This window comes from Bacillus rossius, chromosome 3, assembly GCF_032445375.1.
Source record: "Bacillus rossius redtenbacheri isolate Brsri chromosome 3, Brsri_v3, whole genome shotgun sequence".
Classification (NCBI taxonomy): domain Eukaryota; kingdom Metazoa; phylum Arthropoda; class Insecta; order Phasmatodea; family Bacillidae; genus Bacillus; species Bacillus rossius.
This window is the reverse complement of record NC_086332.1, coordinates 1360580-1384714: the sequence shown is the minus strand read 5'-3', so window position 1 is coordinate 1384714 and position 24135 is coordinate 1360580. Positions and strand designations below refer to the sequence as shown.

The following is a 24135-nucleotide window of genomic DNA, read 5'->3' as shown; positions in this document are numbered from 1 at the left end:
AATAATGAAAATAATGTCTAATAATATCCTGCGGAAAAATTACAAACATTACATTTATTGTAGTTCGGCGGAGGGATATGCCACACCCGGCTGGATCCTTCTGCCGACGTAGCACTTGTTACCTGGCGTTCGCCCCGTTGCACATTCTACACTATGGTGCGCGCACGTGCGCGTTCGGTGCACACGCCATCGCGAGACGTTGATAAGGCATGGCGGTCTATGCGACATAGAGGAGCATTGGCGGTCGGCGTCAGATGAGTAAAGTCTTACATTATGGTGATTACAAGCAGTGAAAACAAAGAATTGTGGACCCCGTGGTGCGCGGACACGACTGACCCCTGAGCCAGGCAAGCAAAGATTAGCGAGACCCTGGCAGCTCCTGATTTCGATTTTATAACGATATTTAAACAAGGACATGTTAGTTCTTTGGCTATTGTTACAAGTTGTAGGCCACTGTGCAAAAAAAATGTATACTCTTTGGAGGGGACGATACAGAAACGTTTTGCCGCGTTTAATGATAATATAACAAAAGTTTGTGATTGTTTTCTATAGTTTTGGGCTTTGAATGGATCTTAGCTTCGTTGTTTTGCATATAGTTGTAATGTTTTCTTTTTTGTTGTAATATAAGCCTTTTTTATGCGTTGATATATACGTAGCTATTATTTGAATTTTAATAATTCTTAAATTTTAAGGTAGTATTATGTCTTTACGTCCTGAAAGAGTCGTTTAGTAAAATAAAAATGTCATCGAAAAGTGAACTCTCAGATAGTAGCACCTCGTCTGTACGTGCTAATGTTCTTTCTGCAGCTAAGAATCGCAGGATAAAGAGAAAACGGGGGTTGGGAATTGATGACTCTTCCAGTGACGCTCCAGGATCTCTAGGAGACCGGGTCAAGAAGTCGAGAGCTACAGAAGATTTAAAATTCGCTCAGCATGAAAAGAGTTCAGAAAAAGAGGCAAGTAGCGGAGACAGTTCTGCAAATGAAGATGCGGACGACAGTTCGCATGAATCAATCGAAGGTGATAGCGTTGTAGATACACCCAAGCGTGAGAAAACCAACTTGCAGACGAAAAGCAGCGGCAGTGCCATAGATTCAGACGATGAGATAAAGGCTACTTCGGGAGAGGTGAGTACTGAGAGTGATAAAACAGACAGTGATAGCAACAACTGTGCAAAAAATGTTTCCAATTTATCAGTGCCCCTCAAGAGCTCAAAGAAGTACACATCTTCCCCAACAGGCTCGCTTGATGAAGGTAGACGCCAAACTGCCAGCATGAAAAATAAACTGTCAAAGGAAAAGCTTCCTGCTAATCAAGGTGATAGTGATAATTCCAGTGATGACGAATCCTTAGGCAAATCTAAATTGTCAAGGGCAAGAAGTAAATTGGGTTGGAAATCTAAGTTGCAAATACAAACAAAAAATAGTTCAACTGGAGATAATACAGCTAGTAGTTTGCTTGAAGAAAATATCAGTGCCTGTGAAGATGAACCTGGGAAGCAGACACACAGAAAAAAGAAATTTTCCAAAGGGGCGAAGGGTGGTTTGGGATCTAGTGATAAAGTCAAACATAAGCGAAGCAAAGAAAGTGACGATGTTCAGACTGAAGAAGACTCGGAACTGTCCGATGTCTTGAAGTCACATTCAGTAATGAGAGTTGATTCAAGTAACTCAGAATTGAAGAAAAATAGTAAGAATGCTAAAAATGTTACTGTCTCCAAAAGGAAAAGAACAAAAAACGTGAAGAAGAAGCAGAACAAATCCACTGATGCAGTCAAAAGCAAACTCAATAGCAGTGAGAGCAGTTCAGATAGCGACAGTGGTTTGGAGGGTTCCAACAATGAAACATCAAAGAAAGAGATGACCGATGGAACGCCGAGCGGCAGAGCTGAGCCGCAGGAGACTAGCAGCTCAGGATCGGACTCTGAGCCGCTGGTCAGCAAACGGAACAAAGAAGGTTCCACAGAGAAGCCTCGGTCGTCACACTCCGATGTGGACAGCGAGACAGACAAGCAACGTTCAAGATCTTCGTCAAATGCTGAACGACAAATAAAGACCATGCATACTGTGAGCTCATCAGATACTGACAGTGAAGATGGATCAAAATTAAGTAGAACGAAAGAAAAAAAAGAGAAGAAAAACCAGAAACATAAGACAGATAAAGATGCCAATGAAAAAAAGTTGGCGAATAGTGAGAAGGTACGTATCACCACTTGAGAGATCTTTTAAGAGTGACACAATATTATTGAGTAAATATAATATCTTAACTCTTAACATTTTTAAATGATGTAGTTTTCTGTTTTATCAAATAAAAATGTAAAAATTAATTATGAAACAGGCAGAGAGAGAATGCAGAGGGATTACACAACTTGCTTTGTTTCTCCGTCTGTTGTAGGCGAGCCATTCTTGGTTCTGTTGTGTTGGTATCGAGGGTAGGAGTGTCATGTGATGCACCCCAGTGAGATAGTTGTTAACACATGTTGCACCCTAACAGCAGGGGAAAGTAGTGGAGCACCTGCTGTACTCGGAGCGGAACACGGGGCTGGCCGCGCCCCGGCACGGAGCTGTAGTGCTGCGTGTGCCGTAGCACGGCCGTGTCGAGAGCGACTGCTCGCAGGAGGGGGGTCGGCTGGTTCAAGCGTGGACCGAGGAGGGAGGGAGAGATGTTGTTCGTGTGATGTTGCAGCTGGTTGTGTGCCGGTGCTTCATGCTGGAACACCTGCCTGTGTACATGTAGTCTGGCTGTCGCCCAGCACGCTGGTAAAGAGCGAGACGGGAGCGGCGGTGGTGTGTGCAGGACGCGCACAAGGACAGGGGCGTGCTGCGCGCCAAGCGCTACGTCAAGGAGGCGGGACTGCGCGTCGGCAGCTACGCGGCGCTGTGGGCCGGCTGCCGCAGCAACAAGGCGCGCGCCAGGGCCATCATCGACTTCCTGCGCGAGCACGGCTTGTCGGGTGAGCTGCGGCCCTGCTCCCGTCCCAACTCCCAGCTCTGTCAATATGGATTTACAAGGAGAGGGTGCGAAGCTGATCTTGAAACCCCTATCCGAGAGTAAATTGCTACTAAATAGCAGCCTACCTTGTAAAGGAGGAAACCCAACTCTCAATTTTTCTCTAGAAATAGCCAATCAGTAAAGGTGCACAAACTTTTGCACCCTGAATGTTGCATTGAGAATCAGTAGGGCAGTTAGGGCGTCTGACGCCGTGCTTGCGACTTTGGTTAGATACCAGTGTGGAGTCTTTATTTTTAAATTTCTATACATTTTTTATTGATTCATTAAAATTATTTTTATATATTGAGAATAATATACATTTTTTAAAGTTATACTTCTTTAGACATGTTATGATAAAATGATGCGTATGCAATATGCAACAAAAATTGACAGGATGAGAAATATCATTAAAAATATTTATTTATTGTAAATATTGCTGATAGAATATGTGTTTATAATTTTTTCAAGTGTATTTATGTTCCCATGCTGTAGACAGGTAGCGCGTCAGCTCCCAGTGTCGCTGGCAGGGAGTCTGGGGAAGTGTTTGTGAGGTTATGTTTCTGTATTTGCATTATAACAACATTATTATTTAATAATTAATGTTAATTTAAATTTATCTTGATATTTTACTAAATGACATAATTAAACTAATACATTTGTTTATGTTAATATTGAACTCTATTTATAAAAAATAATAATAATAATTTGATCGAATTTGTACTTACCAACTATATTTTAACATCACTCCAGGCCTTTTATTATTTTATTTATATTAATTAAATGCATGCACAGAATTAAAGTTAGTTTTTATTCATGCCAAGTAAGTGTAACTTCTATTGTGCATACATAAGTACACACACAACCATCTTTCTTTACTTCTAGGTTGAAGGTAATTTTAAAAAATAATCTTCTGTTATTAAATGAACTTCATAATTTATTTTTCAAACACATGCTAAAGTGTGACAATATTAACATATTGCTGTCAGTCATTTTCCACAGATCAGGTGCATGCTTGCAGGTGATACTTATTGTAAAACATAATGTTCTGTTCGCACCATGCCGTGACATTGCAGGACTCTGCCGTCCCCAGCTTTTACGAGTATTTGTTAAAGGAATGAATGATAGGTTTCCTCAGTACGGCCGTACGTCAGCTGGTTGAATAGCTTCAAGGTCATAGTGACCTAAATATATTATACTTGTATTTTAATATTAGTAATATTCTTGTAAGTAATTATTTTATTTAGAAAAGCCTCTTGACTGTAATTTTACTGGCTTACAATTGGTTGGCTGGGTTAAATATTATTTTTATAAATATAAGATTGATTACTTCCACATGTGGTTCCTGGTGTGATAGTGACGGGTCTAGAACGTCGGACAGTGCTGTGGGTAAAAAGAAAGACGTGCAGCGACACAGCAGCGTCCTGTGCTGGAGACAGGGGGACTGGGGGACCCCAGGATTGTGTAGAGACAGACACAAGCCCCGCTGAGCGGGAAGTCACTGAATAGTAGCTGTAAGAATAGTAGGTGTAGCCAATAGTACAGCAGTATTCAGGGAAGTCCCCAGCTAAGTGGTAGTTTGCTTTGCTTCGACAGTCGTTAGGGGGCTGTGCCGAGAGGTGGCGTGGGTGCTCTGGGGTCACGCTGGGCCCTGCGGGTGGTGCTACCTGCAGTGCTGCCACCCTTCCGAGGCACCTGTCCGTTATCTGTGTTGATGGTGCCCACCGTCATACTGTAGTACTGTCGGCGGGCATGGCACAGTAACAAATCAGCAACACACAGTTTGTGCCCCCGCCGTGTTAGATTGGTGACACTAAATGCCTCATTGCTTCATATTAAATTTAATATTAGAATTTTTTTAAACACTTAAATACATGCATTTTGTCAGATATAGTCATTGCATATACAGCAGAACCTTGTATGTTAAAATTGGTAGGATTTTAAAAGTTTAGATAACTGTATATAAAATTAACACATTTTTAGGAAAAAAATATTTATTGTGCTCAGTTAGTATCCTTAAAAAATAGGTTTTATGCGATCATTACAAAAAATTTTTTTTATTGATTTTGCATGTGTAAGGATTGTAAAATCATAAAATCTTACCTGCTGGTGGCTGCATGTGCTACCGGTCGGTGCTGGACGCTAGTGGCACGAGGCAGGGCCGTGCGCGGCGAGCGCTGGACCACAGAGGAGTGTGGCACGGACGAGCCGTGTGCCTGCTCGCCCCTCACGTTCACGCGCTGGTTTCTTTCCGTAGTATCAGCACGGCCCAGGTTACAGCCCTTGTCCTTGTTTTATTGTACACAGTACCTGGTGTGGATTTATAATATCATATAAATACCAGCTTTTTATTCTTTTGAGAAGTATTCGTGCATTTTCAACATAATTTACACGAGTCAGTAATCATTACCTCCATTTAACTAAATGGTTTAGGGTTGCTTTAATGTATTTTCACTGGTTGGTTATTTCATGTGTGTTGTCATGTAGTTTTCCTTTGTATTTTTTTGGTATGGTTCTTTGCGTGAAAGCTGGCTCATGCAATAGTTTGCTAGTTACAGGGACAGGGGTGTCTGTGCTTGGGAAAGACTTGTGATTTGGTTGAAATGCTGTTGCCATGTTGATATTTTTTCTGTGCATTGTTTGGAAACTGCATCACCGTCTCTAACGAGAGAGCGGCTACGGAGTCGATCAGCGTCTGCACGAGGCACAGAGAGGTCGCGTGTCAGATCGAACAGAACATGTAGTGTCTTATCTTATACTGTGAGTTGCCAGCAACAGTAACACATGTTCATATTTTGGTACCTATGACCAGTAAACTTGTATTTTATCTGTGTTTGAAGATGGTAGCCTCTGATATTTGTGTATTTTCTTAAAGAATTAATAAAAAAAACACAGTTAAAATCAGTTAAATCAGTTTGTGTCAGAGATGTTATTTCAGTAATCAATCGTGGACCGTAACATTTACTGTGGGAACTTAACTTTTCAAGTGTTCATGTATGTGCACCGTAGACCAATTTTCAGCTAGCCGGAGGTCTGGACTGTTGGCATAGTGTGGATGCTGTTTTCAGGAACACCAACTCTAGATAAGTGCAAGCGATTACGTTTGAAGAACGAAAAGAAAAATGAAGCAAGAGAACTCGACTTGGCAAATATCATCAGCACAGGTAAGCATTACACATCAGTGACTTCAGCCTAGCATGCTGAGCACTTTGTCTTCAAATTAAAAACATATTGTGTTGCAATATAACTGAATGTTGTATGTAATAAATGAAGACTGTTAGCGGTGTGATACTCTGCTGTTCACACACACTTACTTCAGTCAGAGTTTGCCTCAGCGGTGTGCTATATATTCGCACAGACACAACAGAAAATAGAGTGGAACTGCAACCACTAACCTTTAATTAAAGTATTAAAGTATTTTAAACCTGAATTGATAACAAACTTTGAACTGAGACATGATGGTTGCTATGCTATGCAACTTAAGTGTGGTCACTTCACTTCCATATTTAGGAGCTTGTTTACTTTTAGGTTAATGTAATATAAATGTTTTATATTTAATTTAAATATGCCATAACTCAACCTTTTAAATTTGTGTTCGTACTAACGCTATTTGTCTAACAATTTTTGTTTGTTTTCATTGTTGTAATTTATTTGAATATTGGCATCACCGCATCAGCATTTTTAATGGTAAGCTTGGTTTAACGGTGACTTAAAAGTTTCTAAACGGCCAGCATCCTTGATGGATGTAAAGTGATGCTAAGTATTACCTTGCCCAGTGGTGTAGCTAGTTAGGCATCCGTTGTTATGAAACAGTGTTTTAGCAGCCTGAAAGAGTAAGTACGTAATAAAGTTTGAGGGCTATATCGTAACTTAGGAGTGTTGAAAACAGAAAATAGTACCAGCTTCCCAGTAAGGAATCCTGACGCTACTGCTATCACAGAGGAACTTATAAGTCTGGCGGACTCTTAGCGTGTATGTTTGTGTTCTGTGTGTAATTTCCTATTGAAAAACTATACAAGTTATAAGGAACACATAAAATTAAAACTTTTATTTAGAAATATATTTCTGGTCCCGACAACTTGTGGAAAATCAGAGGTCATGCAACTGATTCCATGCAAAAGTACCCCGAGATCAATCATAAAAGTATTTAAACATTGGTGACCCAAAATAATGAGAATTGTTTTCTTAAGTGAACAATAACATTCAGGGAAATTAGAACTTTTGTTTGAGTATCATGATGCCACACACAATTCAAATATTTGTTAAAAGTAGTAATTATGTTAACAGGATAGGATCATTGTGCACTGTAAAACAGTAATTAAAATGTAATAATTTATCAAAACATACCCGTTTCTTAGGTGTAAATTGTTATTAACTACGATCAAGTGTTTCATGTACTAATTTCTGTTTTTATGGCCCGATGTTATGTGTGTTTCAATATACACTTGATATTGACATGTCTAATAAATCGATGAACGCCAGCTGCACGCACATAAAAGTGTCCCGTAACGCACATTGTCCCATAACGCACATTGTCCCATTACATTGTGTCCCGTTACACTCATTGTACGCTTGCGCCACATCTATCTCTCTTCCACTCAATTGGAACAACCATTAATTTGACTTTTTCGGGGCACATTAAACTTGAAACACTCCCATTCGTTTCCTACTTTTCCTATCATCGTCCTATCCTTAACAGAATAACACAGATTGGAAGAAGTTAAATAGCAAACATGTATAAAAGTTATAGTTAAAATAATCTCTTTGTTAAAGTAATAAACATATTGGAATTAATGAGTGTAATTAAAAGTAAATTTATCAATTAAATTGTAGATTTCATTTCACTCCTTCTTTGTATCCATACAAAATAGTGATAATTCAATAAAAATGATTCAATTTTATTCATAAAAGTATGCAATCATTTCATCAATGTTTTGTTATGACGTCACGTTAAACTATCGTCCGTAAACTGACTTTACAGACAACCAATTTTTTTTATTATTAAAACTTCAATAATTGACACTCGATGTTATCTTGAATAGTAGTGTAGTGTTTGCCACATCCCTTGTGTACCACACTGCAGGAACACTACCTACAATGTGTTTATTTGTGTACGAGAGAAGTAGAAACTGTGGTGCCCCTAACGAGGAAACACATATGTACAGTTTTACGCACGTTAAATTGTGGCTGCGCACTTTACAGTGGTTGCCCTGGACTGTTTCCAGTGGTCAGCCCTGTAGCTATTATGTTGTCATCTTGTGTGTTACCGGTGGAAGTTTACTCTGTAGTTTTAGTGTGCCTGTGAGACAGTGCTTGCTACAAGCCCTGTATTCTCGAGCAAGAGGTCATGTGACTGCTCTGCATCGTATCCGGAGTTAGGAACTGCATATGTACCAACTCTGTGTGGATGCGCGTATTTCATTACTGCTTGCGGTCCAGGGCTTGGATCAGCACAACTTGTGTCATGTGGGTATGGAATGTAGTAACTTGCAGGTTGCTCTTGTATTCTCTCTGAAACCAAGGAAAAAAATAATTTTTAGGAAAAAAATACCACATGTATGAGAAAATATGCATTTGGTATCTATGTACATTTAGGGCAGTTGATTACTCTCTCAAAGTGTAAAAGCTATGAGAGGGTTTGGTGTGGTATCTGAAATAAATTGGAAAGAATATGCTTATAAAGTTTTATTATCCATGAACGGTTTACATTTCTTGCAGTCTGACAAACTAATAAAATTTCTTTCAATTAGTGTTCTCACCACCCTTGTGAGTTGTTCAGTGTGTTGTGGCAACCAGGGGGTAGCTGACGTGGTGGTCTCTGCTTGCAGGCCGTGAGTCGCGGAGGAACGTCTCGGCTCCTGCGAGCAAGCCGGTCGACCAAGACAACCCGACCAAGCGCCACATCCAGCAGAGGTTCGCCCGCATACAGGCCCTGGGCGACAGTGACTCCAGCTCCGAGTGACCCCCAGCTGGGACGCCTGCGACTGCAGACACACAGTGGCCTGGCAGCTCGCACAGCACGAGGCCTGTCGCTGTCGGCCAGGGTGCGGCCGAGCTCGCGAGACTCCGCCCACTGCGACACTCAACCCTCCTCGGTCAACCTGTGCCAACATTCAGATACCAATAATAAGCTATTCATAACAACACTTCAAAATAACGAATATTTGTTTCATTGCGCATGTTTGACACAGCATACCTCATGAGCTTGTCAAGTACCATTGTTCACTGTTAACCTTAAGTCATTTGTGCAATACAAATACCCTTTTTAAATGTTTCAATGGGACTTCATAATCAAAAGTTGAACAGTAAGCGACGTTTTAAACTTGCAACAAGTATTCAAAGATTTTTTCACTATTGTCTCACTAAACAGTAACGAAAAAATCACGTGAATGATTCAAAAAAAGTAAAATTTGTCATGTGAACCTTGAAAACAAAATATTATGTGTATTTGTTTCATCACATGCACAAAAACTGGAAAGAAATAAATAAATAAACATCAACAATAATGGACTACAACACAAAACATGGACACTCAATTGCGGTGCCTGTTAAAAGAAGTAAATGTCATTGTTTCAACAGTGTATAAATCTGTAATTGCAATTGATCTAACACCATGTGACACATAGCAGCTTCCTTGCTGTATGTATCTATGACAAAACAGACATGGCGACTCATAAATGTAAAATATTATATTTAAGAAACCTAAATAATGGTTGAAGATTCCAAATGAAATTGGCAGATTCTGTTTACAATATTGTTGAACAAAAAAAAAAGATTACTTGACTGTGTTACAATAAAACTTATAAATAACTAGGGTTTAATTATGTAAATAACTAAATGTGCTCTCTTTTTCCTTGGAAATACATTAATATACAGGTTGTATCAAAATTCATGTTACAACGCTTGAGGGTAGAAAGCTCTTATTATTTGCAACCATTTTTGCCAATAAACATGTTGCCGGAAAAACGTAGTTAAGCCCCTGTAGCCCCAAAAAGTGTCAGCGTAGGCTAGTGATGGCCCGATATTCGATATCCGATATCGGAGATCTATAATATCGGCACATTTTTCAATATCGGACATCGGTAAATACTTGCGATATTTTGATAACCGATGTTTGCTCTCGCCAATAATACTTCTCACATAACCTTAACCGTAATTCCAAGCTTATTTTCCGCGGGCGTAATTTATCTATCTTCACGTCACCATATTACCTAGTAATTTCAAGCATATTTTCCACAGAAACAATTTCAAGCCTATTTCTTCTTTCTGATACTGCAATGCATCCCGACGGTACAATTCTTCCATGTGTACACAAATCCCAGTCATTAGTGCATATTTATTCGTTTCAGATATTCGCAAAATGTTTTCGCTTGATGAATTTTCGAAGTTCACTATGTGTACATAAATTGAAAACATAAACGAAAATAATTACGATATTTAATTTAATAAGTGGTGTAGCCGTAAGTAAACATTAAGAAGAATAAAGTTGCTGCTTGATATAACAGACATTTTCTTTCCGTGTCGTTTCACGGTCGCCAACTGCTGTTCTACACAAAAACATTACGTAAGTTTTTACAAAAGCTAAAATATGAAACGTGTTTACGTAGGGCAAGTTGCAGCAAAGGTATTATGTTGGCTATATTGAGTGCATTGGAAACAACATAAATAAAGATGTGTGGTTTTATAAACTCTGCAGTACGTTTCAAAGTTGTATTGAAATTACTTTTCACGTATTTTTAACGTGTTTTCGCACCAATAAATGGAGTGATACACTTGAACAATGGTCACAAAATTTACTACTTGAAGACCTTCCTTTCTAGAGTGTCGTTTACCGTGATGAAATGTTACAAAGGGTACAAAAGTTTGATGTTCTTCGGCGGTAGCCTACAACTCACGTAGTTTAGGTTCCCTACCACGTTCGTGCAACTTCGGATTTCTCTCAAAAATTGAAATTAAAAAAAATCTAATTGTTAGGTTAGGTTAGGTCAGTCACAACATGCTTGAACTTCTGATTTAGCGGCTGAAGTGGCGTTAATAAACTTCGGAAATCTTCGTAAATTCTTGCAGGGAACCGAAACTACGTGAATTGTGGGCTTCCCGTTTTTCGGACGGTATTTTTCGTAGATTACAGTTGAGACACTGGACTCAGTACATGCAGTGGCTTGTAATTCATACATTATAAGCAAATACACTAGCGACTAATACCGGACAGCTACAATATTTCTCAACATTTCTCCACAAAAATCTGAAATTTGTTTCCTTGTAGTTACAATATGTTTTTTTCATACTGTAGGTAATACCTACACCAGAATATTGCTTTATCTGGCCTTGAAAAACAATTTAAATTTTTAAGACCTTGAATTTAGAGAGCTTATTTGTAGGCCATTATGATAAATTCATTATTAGCTTTCATTTAATGTGAATTTACTATATTTTACATTTAATAAAAATAATATACATTCACATATGTATGTTTTATTAATATTTAACATTTTTCATTATTGTCTCTAACAATACTCCAGAAACACAATTTTATAGAATCAGTGTTAGAAATGAGATAGGCCTATTATCAGAATATCGGTATATCGGGTATCGGTTATCGGATCGGTAAATTTGGAAATATCGGAATCTGTATCGGGTTTTTGGATATCGGGCCATCACTAGCGTAGGCAAACCGTTGGGCTTTGTGCGAGACAGACGATGCTGTGGTGAATTACGTGTTTACGACGCCGGGCAGCGCTCGAGAGGACTACGATGTGGAATGCTGACCCCCGCCCCTTTTTACTTCCGTTGGTGGCGCCCTCACCTCTTATTTCCGTTCGTGTCGCAGTGTGTTTTGATATCACTGGTGGTATGTCGTTGACTGTTCTGTCGTACAAGCAAACTCGTGGTGTCATTTCTTTCGCCGTGGTTCTGAAAAGGGCGACGTTTTAGTGGACCTCAATGGAGTACACGTTTAGTGAGTACACGGACATGCTGCATGTTTACGGGGAAGCTAGACAAAATGGACGAGCCGCCCGTCGTCTGTACGAAGAACGATATCCGGGTCGTAGGATTCCAGCTCTCACCATGTTTGCAAGACTTACTCAGCGAATGCGTGATACTGGTTCCGATATGGACGCTGACAAAATGGCTGTTTGGCGAGTTCTTCATGAGCAACTCTTGTACCCGTACCACCTTCAAAAAGTGCAACACATGGGTCCGGCAGATTATCCTCTTCGCATGACCTTTTCTCGTTGGTACATTCGAAGAGTTTTATTCAGCGATGAAGCCAAGTTCACTCAAGACGCTATTCTCAATTCGCACAACAGTCGTGTTTGGAATGATGTCAATCCGCATGCAACGTGTGTTACAGCTCGCCAGGAACGTTTTTCAGTTAATGTGTGGGCCGGTATTGTTGACGGCGTACTCATCGGGCCTTTTTTTCTTCCGCCACAACTTACCGGCGCCGGAGACCTCCACCTCCTTTAGAACGAACTACCAGGTCTTCTTGAAGAGGTTACATTGCATGTCCGACATGTGATGTGGTACCAACATGACGGGGCACCACCTCATTTTTCCCTGCAAGTGCGAGAGTATTTAAAACAAACATTTCCAAACCGATGGATTGGACGAGCGGGCCCTGTCGCATGGCCGCCAAGGTCACCGGACCTAACCCCGTTAGATTTCTTTCTGTGGGGTTACGTAAAAGGGCTTATCTACGCTACGCCAGTAGAAACAGTAGAAGAGCTTACACAGAAAATCATTGAAGCGTTCGAAATCATAAGGTCGACTCCATACATGCTCCAGCGTATCCGTGAAAACATGTTTCGCCGTTGCCACCTCTGAGTCGCTCAAGGTGGGCGTGTTTTTGAGCCGTTGGTTTAGGCTTTCACGTTGTTAAAACGTATGCAACAATTTCAATGTTGTGAAACAAAGCCGAAGCTGTGATTGATTTCAGAGTGAAATTAAAATCTGTGCCACAATTAAAAAGGTTAATTCTCTACTCGAACGCCCACACATCCACAACATAACACTCTACAACGGGTTGCCTACGCTGACTCTTTTTGGGGCTACAGGGGCTTAACTACGCGTTTCCGGCAAAATGTTTACTGGCAAAAATGGTTGCAAATAATAAGAGCTTTCTACCCTCAAGCATTGTAACATGAATTTTGATACACTCTGGCTGCATCCGAATACTGGCCTAATGGATCCCTTAGCTAAGAGATCCACTAAAAGTGTATCGTAGTGGACACAGCCATCTTTGTGTTGAATCCGAATTATCACAAGGGATGCCGATGCATCCCTTCAGGCATCCACTAATTCGAGATTTCTAGGGATGCGACACTCGCATCCACTAACACGTCCCTACATCCATTAGTTTCGGAATCGGGTTTTATTTTGTTTGTGTATAATATTACTTCAGATTTTCAGCATAAGATTTGTTTAAAACATTATAAGCGAAAGTGATAACTTAAACAGAGACAAATGAAGACGTTAATAAATATAATCAAAATACGAATTTAAACTTAAAGAATAATTCAAAACTCATAAGTATTTTTAAAGTTTACAATTTATAAAATGTATTTTATTTGGATCGCTAACATGTATAACATACATGTTACATTATTTTTTAATTGGTAGGTATTTATTATTTACGTTTGCTGAATATTCGTAGATATCCCTACACAAAATGGCTGCGTGAACATTAGTACGACTGACAGTCAACAGGTGATGCTAGCAATAAAAGTATTCGGATACTATCCATCCATTAGAAATGTGTCCTCTACATTGTGGCTGCATTTGCTAAGGGATGTAGGGATGTGTGTGCTAAGGACGCATCCCTATGTATTCGGATACAGCCACTGTATATATTTTTTTTGTGAAAAGGATTGTAATGGATTTTACGGTATTTTGTCGTTCGAGGAAATTTTCCGGATCAACATGTGGAGTACAGGTTCTGGAAAATAAGGTGAAAAGGAATTGATATGAATGGTTGGTTATTTTTGGTTAGGTTAAGATAAGTTAGCTGCATAAATAAAAAAAAAAATGTTTTATTTCATAATTTAAATATTTTTACATTTTCCATGTAATTACTGTAGCTGACTTAATAAGTGTGTCATTTAACAATTAGACGTCCATATCATAAGTATGTTTATTATTACTTTTTTTAAATTATTGTATATCATTCCTTCGTTCTGTTTTAAAATACATTTCAGTACAAAGCAATCCAAAGTTATTACATGTCTGTCAATAGTCAGAACATACCTAGACAGCATCACCTTTAACCATCTCTTTGATGCATTACAAAATATTCAGATAATGTACTGTAAAGTAATGTGTTTGATATGTTTCTTTAAATCTCTAAACTCGAGTAGTAAAGTACCGTATTTACTCGCGTAAAGGCCCCCCTTTTTCCCCCAAATTTTGACTCCAAAAAAGGGGAGGGGGCCTATACGCGAATTTGGAGGAAAAAATTGATTTTTCTTTTCAAGTCGTGCGTCTTTGTGCGAATGAGGAAGGCGGGGGAGGCAGCGACGCTCAAGAGGGAGAGAGAGGCAACGACTCCGCAGGGGGGAGAGGCAGCGCTATATCAGGGGGGGGAGAGGCAGAGGCAGCGCTGTGTCAGGAGGGGAGAGAGGCAGAGGCGTGGCTTAACCTCCCTCCTGCCAGCTCGCCAGCCAACCAGACAAAGGAGTGTTAGAATCCTTGACCCACTTCCCTTCCTCCTTCACTTCCCCTCTTCTTCTCCGACAACACTGCACATCAACACAGCGCGCGAGTCCAGCTTTCTTTATCTTTATGTCGTTTGAGATAGGACTAACTGCTTACGTCTGGCATGCCTCACGACGGTCCTACTGAGAACGGACAAACTATAATACCAGTCTCTGTATCACTGCCGCTTACAAAATCACCTCCCGCCGGTCACAATACATGGCTTGTTGTTTGATGCATGCCAAGCTGCCCTGCCCTCAGATAAACCCAGAAAAACACGTTTTTAAATTTTTTCTCAAAAATGTTTACAAAACAAGGAGGGGGGCTTATACGCGGGCGGGGCCTTTACGCGAGTAAATACGGTATTGTGGAGTTAGAAATTATCAAATTAATAGAAGTACATGTGTTTTGACTGTAGAAGATCTGATTCAAACGTAGACTGTTGTTGTCACTGGGGTGTCACTGTTACAACCCAGACCTCCCAGCTAGCTCAAAATTGGTCTGAATTGCAAATACACAAAAACACTGGAAAAAAATGTCCTGATGACTTGTTGCATAGTTGTGTTTATAACTCAGTTAATTATATTTCACGACAACTGTTACAGATGTAATTTGAATAAAAACGTTTGAACTTGAAGATTCGCAATGTATTCACGAGAAGACAATACAATCTCCGAGACGGCTTGACCTCTTGCCTGACCCTCACACGACTGAAGAGAAGCAGCACATAAGAAAATTTCATTTTGCTGGGGACTTCCATAAATACTGCTTTATGATTGGCTACAACATTTACTCTTACAATTGTAATGAAATAATTTCCCTCGCTCGGTCACAGTCTCAGTCTTCCATCTCTTTTTAATTTAACACACAATTTGAGGATTCCCTTGGTTGGCTAACCTCTGTCTCTCTCACACAGGATGCCGTAAATTACCGTCTTTCGATGCCACTGTCTCGCTGCACGTCTCTGTACATATACAATATTCACTGTCTTAAAACACATACACAAAATTATTATTATAAAACAAAACATTTAAATGCCATAAAATACTATACGTATTCTATAAAACTCCCAAGCCAGCAAAATGTCAACCAATTAAAATTATAGTTAAAAGGCTTTTCAAAATAAAATACTCAAACATTAAATTTAATTACAATACCTAATATTACCAAGCATAAAATACACGTACGAAAAACTATGCCACTACGAGTTTGAAGGCTATCATCAGCTGATACTTGCGCTACTGAGAAAACATAAATTTATTTCTTTTTTCTTTTTTTTTTAAATAATCCTTTTAAAAGCTGGGGAGGGCAGGGGCTTGCAACGTTACATTTATACACCCCCCTCCCCCCCCCCCCCAAACAAATTGTTAAATTAAATGTACATAATATTTATTTGAAAAGTTTTAAAAACTAAATTGTAACATCATCAAAAGTGTTAACATTCACCATATTGATTCATAATTTCCAATCTGTCAAGTATCCATATTTACTGAAACATAATTCATAAGATTTATGAAATAACAATTAAAATATTATGCACAACCAAAATGCCATAAATGGTTTTTACACAACCAAAAATATTGTGCCAAATGTTTACTTTTACTTTTTCTCATCAAAGTTTAAATAATCTTGTTATTATTGTTATGTACTTTAATATCATTTTTTTACAGTATTAACTTGGCACCACCGATAGTCAGTAATAAAATGTTAATCCATCCCTTATTCTTGTCAAGTAACTTTACATCTGCAGTATTACAGTGGGTTAATTTAAATTAATGACTATACCAAAAAGATGCACATACACAACATAGCCTTAATAGTACTTGACTTGCACAGTCAAAACCACGATCGTCTACAAAAAATCATTTGACTCATTAAAACCCCTTGGTCTCCATGAAGATGAAGAAACATTTGGCACTTTTGCCCACAGAAGATGAAGAATACACCCTGCCTTGCTTTTGGCCAGAAAACGACTAAATACATTTATACACGACTCACCATACTTGTAGACAAATAAGTACATGCATCTTGGCCAGTCCATGAATACCTCAACATTACTGAACATAACAGGTAAAACCCCTCTCAACAAGACATAAAAAATGAGAAAAACCTTCATTACCATCATTGCACGAATTTAAAAAAAATTAATTTTTCCATTTTTTCCAATTCATTTAACATTATCTGCAAAACAACCATTAGCATCGACAAATATTTCTCTGATAAAAACTGAAACACATTCATGTTTACTTTGATTGCTTGTCCACATTGCATTACCCATCGCATGCAATAACGTCACCTTGCGTTGTTACTGAGGAGGAAGAATGCCAAAGGGGGAAAGAAAAATGAACTTGTGCCATACTAAACATTAAATATTAAACCCCTGACCTCTCAGCTACCTCGGAAAAACACCTTTAACACAGGAGCCACTGCTCATCTGGCAGAATACAAACAATTTCTCATAATCTTTTTGAACATGAAACATATCTACTCTTGTAGTACCAAGAACCAATACTGTGTGTTTTAAACAGCAGATAACCTTATCAACTTTCTTCTTGAAAACAAAAACTAATTATTATTTTGAAAATTCACTGCAAAAAATCTCTTCTGAGTTTTATATTATTATTTTGCATTTGCAATTCAATTCGAAATTCCCTGTTAATATGACAAACCTTACTTTAATTCTTAATGGCAGAAAAATGTTAAATATAGCAACTCTTTTTATTTATGTGTGTATTTATCAAGACTTCCCTTATTGATTTTGTTTTCATAAAAGCTTTAATATGACAATAACTTTCTTTGAAATATGTGTTTCATGAAATACTCAGCTGATGATATTAAAAATATTAAGTTTTACTTAATGTTTTCTATTATAAAATGCACAAAAACTCTGTTGTGTAAAAAACGTAAACTTTACTGTTGTACTCAAAACTCCGTAAGAAAAAATTAAATTGTATATATACTTGTCTAACATTAATTGTTAAATATTTACAACTTTTAAAAACTAGACTAATTATAATACCAAAACATCATAGCATAAACACATGTGCAGTTAATTCAGAATAAAACTCTAAACTAAAAATATTGCAAGTTGCTGGAATCAGTTGGGTTGCAGAGGAGGCACGGTGTAGCCTCCCAACGACTCTCACAATATAAACAATCATTCTCAATCAAAATAAAATAGAAATTATTAATATTCATTAATTGCCTTAAGGCTGAAAAGCATTTAAATTGACAAATATACTTGAAAAGAAAAATAAAATATTTAATTTCCTAGCTCCTGAGTGCTGAAGGTAGGGACGCTCAACTAAAATCCCGTGAGTCGCTAATCAACTTCAGCTAAACATTTAATATGAAACCTAACGTATTATTACACTCGACAAAACACCAAATTCTAAAATTAATCTTGGCTTACATTTGTTTGCAAAAATTCATCGGACAGAAAAATTATTTGGCCGACAGTTTGTTTATCTGGTTACGCTTGGTGACCATTTCAAAATAAATAGACCACATGAAAACTTTTAATCATATCTTGTAGATAATTATTAACAATGTTTCTCAATATATTACCATAAAAACTCCTTGCATTAACTACGGCAATTTACTGTTTCCTTTACTTAGCTTTGCACAAAATTTACACATTACTTTCTTTCAGCATGTTCTGAGGCTAGTGTATGCTGGTAGTTTTCTTGACATTGTTTTGTGTCTCTCATTACTGTTCAAAACACTGCACTCAATACGTCTTACACCTGTAGTTATTTTGTCAACATACACCTCAGTTGACACCACTTACACTTCGTGTGGTTTCTCCCCCCCATTTCGCCAGCAAATTTCTTTGTGCTTACTTTATTTTTACTTCACAACTGTATGGTTACCTTCTCAACATATATGACTGATCCATATTTTGTTGCAAAAAAACTGATCAATAGAATTCTCCATGTTTAAAGAGAGATTATCTTGCATTTTCAGCTTTAATTTGTGATACTGTCTAAAGCATTTGACTTACTGTCATGTTAACTTCCACTGATGTGAATTCCAATAATATCCCTAGTTATCTTCAACTTAGGTTCTCTCTTGGTTGGTAGACATTCGCAAGTATTTAACTTTGTCAGCTCGTTTTACACCTATTTTGTTTCCCGAATCTAAATCCCTAGCATCTACAATGGTTTCTGTACAAACCTCTACTTGTAACCCAAACTCTAGTCAGTTATGATTTGTAATGTACCATTTTCATTTAGTCTACTTGTACTGTAAATAGTTCCAGAAATTCTGCTGTACCTATTTTATTTCTTTTATTATTTCCTGTTTTATTATTTAATTTATCACCTGTAAAATTTCTGCCGAATTTCATGCTGTCCTTGTTCCAATGTCTGTGAGATTTCTTGTGTGATTGGTTTCATTTCTTCAGTGTTTTGTGTATTTTTATCTATTTTGGTTTTAGTTTGTGTGATTTCTTATTGTATTGACAACTGCATTATCGGGTCTGATCCCTCCCTACTTCCAACACTACTACCAGTTGCTGGATGTTCATGCTTCTAACATTAATGTTTGCCATTTTTACTTTCCTACTGTCCACACACACAAAAAAAAAATTTGTATAAACTTACTTTTTCAACCAGTTATCAATTACCAGAACACCAGATTCTTCAACCTGAAGAACACCAACCTTATTTTCTGCTGTTGGCAAACACAACTGCATTCAACTTGTAATTTCTTGGTGACAGCGCTGATGCATGATACGGGTGATGTTTACCACCAACGACATACTTTGTTGATGACGTATCTTACGTGTCTTTCCATGTTGACCCGCGACGTGGTGAAATCGAAAATCCTGCAAAACCAGCGATGCGATGTTCACGTACCGGGAAACTTGACTCACTGGATTCAACTTGATCTCATTGAACTCCAATGCTGTTCTCTGATGCGTAGAAATCTCGTTGATGCTCTTAGTTTCTTGACACTACTCACAGTTATTTACCTCGTTCTCGTTATATGACAATTCAGCAGTTTTCAGTGCTCAGGGCGTGTAGAAATACGAACCGCAACACATTGGTGCGCCATATGTTACGTTACAACCCAGACCTCCCAACTAGCTCAAAATAATTGGTCTAAATTGCACATACAAAAAAACACTTAATAATATGTCACGACTACTCAGTAAGTCTAGGTAAGAATAGTTAAGTCTTGTCTGCATGGAATTGGCGCGAGAGGATGCTCCTACCCCTCTCGCACCCCTTCCCCCTCTCCTGCAGTCTGCATTCAGCCGCAGTCTGGACCGCACGTGTATGTTGTCACTTTGATCGAGTTGTTCTGTTCCGTGAGTAATTAAGTAAGAGCCTTGGTCTGCGCTCACCATTTCACAGTAAGAGATCAAACTTGGCCGACTTCCATCAGAGATCTGCGGGTAATTGTGTCGCGCATACGCCTACCGACTGCACTATCCTTCTATAACAGCTATTGGTGTGTAGAACTCACTCCACGGGACTGACCAGTTAATAATGGTATCTTAGCACTGACCGCGGGACGCGTGGTTAAAGAGACTGCCGCAGAATCAGGTCACAAGTGCTTACAGTACATTGTTCTATAGTGTGTGATGTCAGGGCCGGTGCAAGGTAAATTGGCACCCTAGGCGAAAAATCCTAATGTCCCCCCCCTCCCCCAGAGGGCCGGACACCCCAAAAAAAAATTTGCCTCAAAATACATCACGTAAGCCTAAGATTTTGTTAATAATCAAATGTAAGCAGGCTTGTATTTTTTTTTACTTTTTTCAAATCATAAACAGGTCTCCGTGGACTTTAAATAATTACTTATATCAATATAAACATTCCAAACTGTTACAAAAATCCATTTTCATCTAGTTCCAATAATTGTTAAACATATTACATCAGCTGTTATGTGTCGTGCTGCGCCGCCCCCAGCTACTTGGCGCCCTAGGCGGTTGCCTAGTTCACCTATATGGACGCGCCGGCCCTGTGTGATGTGCCAACATGACTGTGTAAGGTTTCGGAAAATGTACATGATTAAAAGTTCACTGACCAAACAGTTTGAATTATTTGTAGTGTTTTCAGCTGTACACACTAGTTAGGCATTCAGTGTCTAAAGCTGTGCAGGGGAGTGGCACAATAATAGTGTTAATAGAGCCCGAACTATCGCAGCCTGGAACTCAGTACACCACACGAGCCCGGTGACACACCCTCTCTCGTGTTTAGCTCTAGAGTCTGGGCTGGTGTTCTTCACGGAAATTCGCACCCACCACACTGAGTTCACCACAAGGTTTTGGCACAGGACAGTGAGTGATGGCAATTAATATATTTAAACAGGAATTGTTTTAAATGATACAATTTTGAATTATATCATACTGTAGTGCGTGGTTTGTGATTTTGTTCAAAACTTCACACAATATTGTAATTTAACTGTTTAGACTTATTAAAAATCTGTGAATAACAGTTTAACATTGTGAGAAATAAAATAATGAAAATGTAAAAAAAAAGACTTCTAATGGGTATCGAAGCGGAGCCGGCAGATTTCAAGCCATGTGCTTGGCCTCTGTGCCACACCCCTGACTAGTCAGATTTGTAAAACCTATTCCTGAAACACTGCTTAGACCTTACTAACAAATTTGAAAGAAAAAAAGTGCACTAGTACAAATTGGTCATATATCAAGCACCCAAACTGTACTGCAACATTTAATGTTTTGACAGATTAAGTTATTATTTATGTTTTATTTAATGTGTACTCTATGTCAGATATTTAATTTATTTAAAAACGGTAATTATTTTTAACTACATAATGACGTCCCTCGGCTTTAGGTCCCTGATTCCCCGTTTACGTATTTGTCCTGTTAAGCCCGTACTGCTCTCGGAGAGGTGTGGGTCCAGGCCAACGTGGCCGGGACCGGGGAATACGGGACCTGGAGGGATGGTGTGGTGAGGAGGAAGAGTGGTATGCAGGTCCAAGGATAACTCGATGTTAACAGTTCCACGAGCCCCTTTTATTGTCGTTTTGAGAGCCTGCCGCAGCCTGACGGACCCGTCGCGGAACGAGCGCCCTTCCCGCGACGACCCAGACTCCCGGAAGACCGTCCCGTCCGTTAACACGTCCAGGCACAAGCTGGAAATTTTCCCACGTAACAATGTCCCCGATTAAGGTTGCTCCGCAAAGATGCGCAACATGTGCGCGGTTCGTAACTGCGCTTACGCGTTCTAGGACGTTCGACTGGTGACGTAACTCGTAAGACTCGTAAAACTCAACAGGGTGAGCGACTCGACGGGGATGCGGAACAGGTTGTCCCGCGGGCGGCCCAGCTGTCCCAAGGTCGGGAGGGCGCGCACCCCGCCAGGTGCGGGGTTGATGGTCTGTGCGGGGGGAGGGGGCTCTAATCCCGGTCCCCCCGGGGGTCGTTTCCCGACTGGGCCGGGCTGGTGCGCTGTGGCGGAGGTGGTACCACGTGCGTCTCCTGGCGCGGCGGTGTGGCGGGTCGCGCCGCCCGGAATCCCCGCGGGCACTCGCTGTGCCAGTGACGTTCGCCACAAGGGCATCCCAAGCGACACAGGGGGACTTGCTCACGTGCTCCGGCGTCCCGCATCGCTCCGCTCGCCAAGTTGGCGGCGCCTCGATGGCTCGTAGTCCTCGGTGTTGGTGTGAGGGTGAGTCCCGTAGTGCGGTGTTCTGCCGGGCTTCTAGTGGGCTGTCACCCCCTCGAGTGCTCGTGGTCGGGCCGCGCTTGCAGGCTCTCTGGAAGTTGCGTTCCGTATCGCGTGCTTCCTGCACGTACTCCGCTACACCGCCGGTGTGGCAGCGACGCAGGAAGGGCTGCAGCTCGTCCCTCACTAAGCCCGTGATGATGGGCAGTGCCCCGGACAGGGGGGTGCCGGGCGAGATGCGGCGAAACAATTGGAGTTTAGTGGCGATGAACGCCTCCACTGCCTCGCTGTCCTTCTGCCGAGCCCCATAGAATGAGGCGGAACACTCGACGAGGGGCGATCCTGTGTCGAACCGGTGTCGGAACGTGTCCGTAAACTCGCCCAATGGCATGGCAAACCGGCCCCACATGCCCCACCAGCTCCGAGCGGTCCCTCGCAGCTGCTCACTGACCCGCTCTGCCCACTCCGATTGGTGCGTCATGCACCCGGTCAGGCGCGCCTCGCACTGCGTCAGGAATTCCCCTGGGTCCTCGTGCGGGGCTCCGGCGAACTCTGGCAGAGTCGCTCTGCGGGGCGGCAGGGCTCGTGCCAGGTCTTCCAGGTTGGGGCCACATGCACTTGGCCTCGGTGATGTCCAGCGCGTGCGTCGCGTGGCCAGGGTGCGAGCTCCAGTCGCTGGCGTGGGTGGTTGGGGGGGCGGTGATGGCCGGGGTGGTACGGCTCGGTAGGGGTGTGTGGTCCACCAGTGGTGTTCGCGCCTGTAATTCTGTCTCCGTGCTGTTGTGCCACAGTTCTATGAGCGCTTCGACCTTGATTGCCGGCAAGTTGTAATCCGGTGCACATTTACATGTCTGTAGAGGGTTCGCTTTCCCCGTTACCAGGTCCCTGCCCTGTAGCCAGTAGCAGACTCGACAGGGGTGTTCATCTTGAGTCTGTCTGCCATTGCGTCGCGCGGCGCGTCGGTGTTGACAGTCGCTTCGTGCGCGCACGTGACTCTGTTTACAAACAGACTCCCGGTGAATGAAGATTGGTGAGGGGGGTTGGCGCGCGCGCTGATTCGGGCCGCTGGCCGAGAGGCGCCCGGACAGCCGCACAAAAGGGAGAGCCGAGACTCGCCACTGCGAAGGGGGGGTGCGGATAGCCGTGTGTAGCGGCGGCCGAGAGCACCTGGACAGCCGCACAAAGCGGAGAGCGCGAGGATGTGACGGCAGATGAGCGGGGGAGCGGGGGCGGGCGAGGATGTTCGCTGAAGGCCCAAAGGGGAGGGGTGGGGGTGAAAGTGAAAGTTGGCGAGGGTCGACGCGGGCGGTGACACGCTCTTCCGGGTGGTCCCTTTGTCGCTGCTCTTCTGTGCACCAAATTCCACTGCGCGCGTCCAAAATGGCCGTCTTCTGTCCCCTTTGTCTGATCTTGCTGGGTTTTTGTGATGTTCGGCTGTAGTTATGCCCAATGCAAGGGCGCCATTTGCCGTCACCCGACCTCTGTGAAAGGTCCGGGGGGTACCTGACGGGCGCTACGGGCGTCGCGATGCTCTTGTTGTCCGGAGGGGCGCCAGGCTAGTGGGCTGCTAGGCCATTGGTGTGGGGTCGTGGGTACTCTGCCCCGCGTGCCCCGCCAGGTACACGGCTTGAATGTAACCTGAATGGTTCTACCTTGACTGTGAAGGCCGCTCGGCTGTGTGGAGGACGGGGAATTACAGAAAATGATATACGAGTTGGCGAGAATAGATTTAATTTGGGAGTTTCACCGGGGGTCCATGTGGGTACACGGTACACTCTAGAAGTCCGCTCCGCGGTTCAGTCCCGCTACAAAA

General features: G+C 41.3%; 1 protein-coding gene across 1 annotated transcript; it reads left to right on the top strand.

Annotated features, from left to right (window-relative positions):
• The first annotated feature begins 461 nt into the window (after nucleotides 1–461).
• Nucleotides 462–15313, top strand: LOC134530066 (HIRA-interacting protein 3-like). The gene is made up of 4 exons (XM_063364616.1): nucleotides 462–2198; nucleotides 2797–2953; nucleotides 6057–6152; nucleotides 8817–15313. The coding sequence occupies exons 1-4, from the start codon at nucleotides 741–743 to the stop codon at nucleotides 8948–8950; spliced, it is 1845 nt and encodes a 614-aa protein (XP_063220686.1). The 5' UTR covers nucleotides 462–740; the 3' UTR covers nucleotides 8951–15313.
• The last annotated feature ends 8822 nt before the right edge of the window (nucleotides 15314–24135 follow it).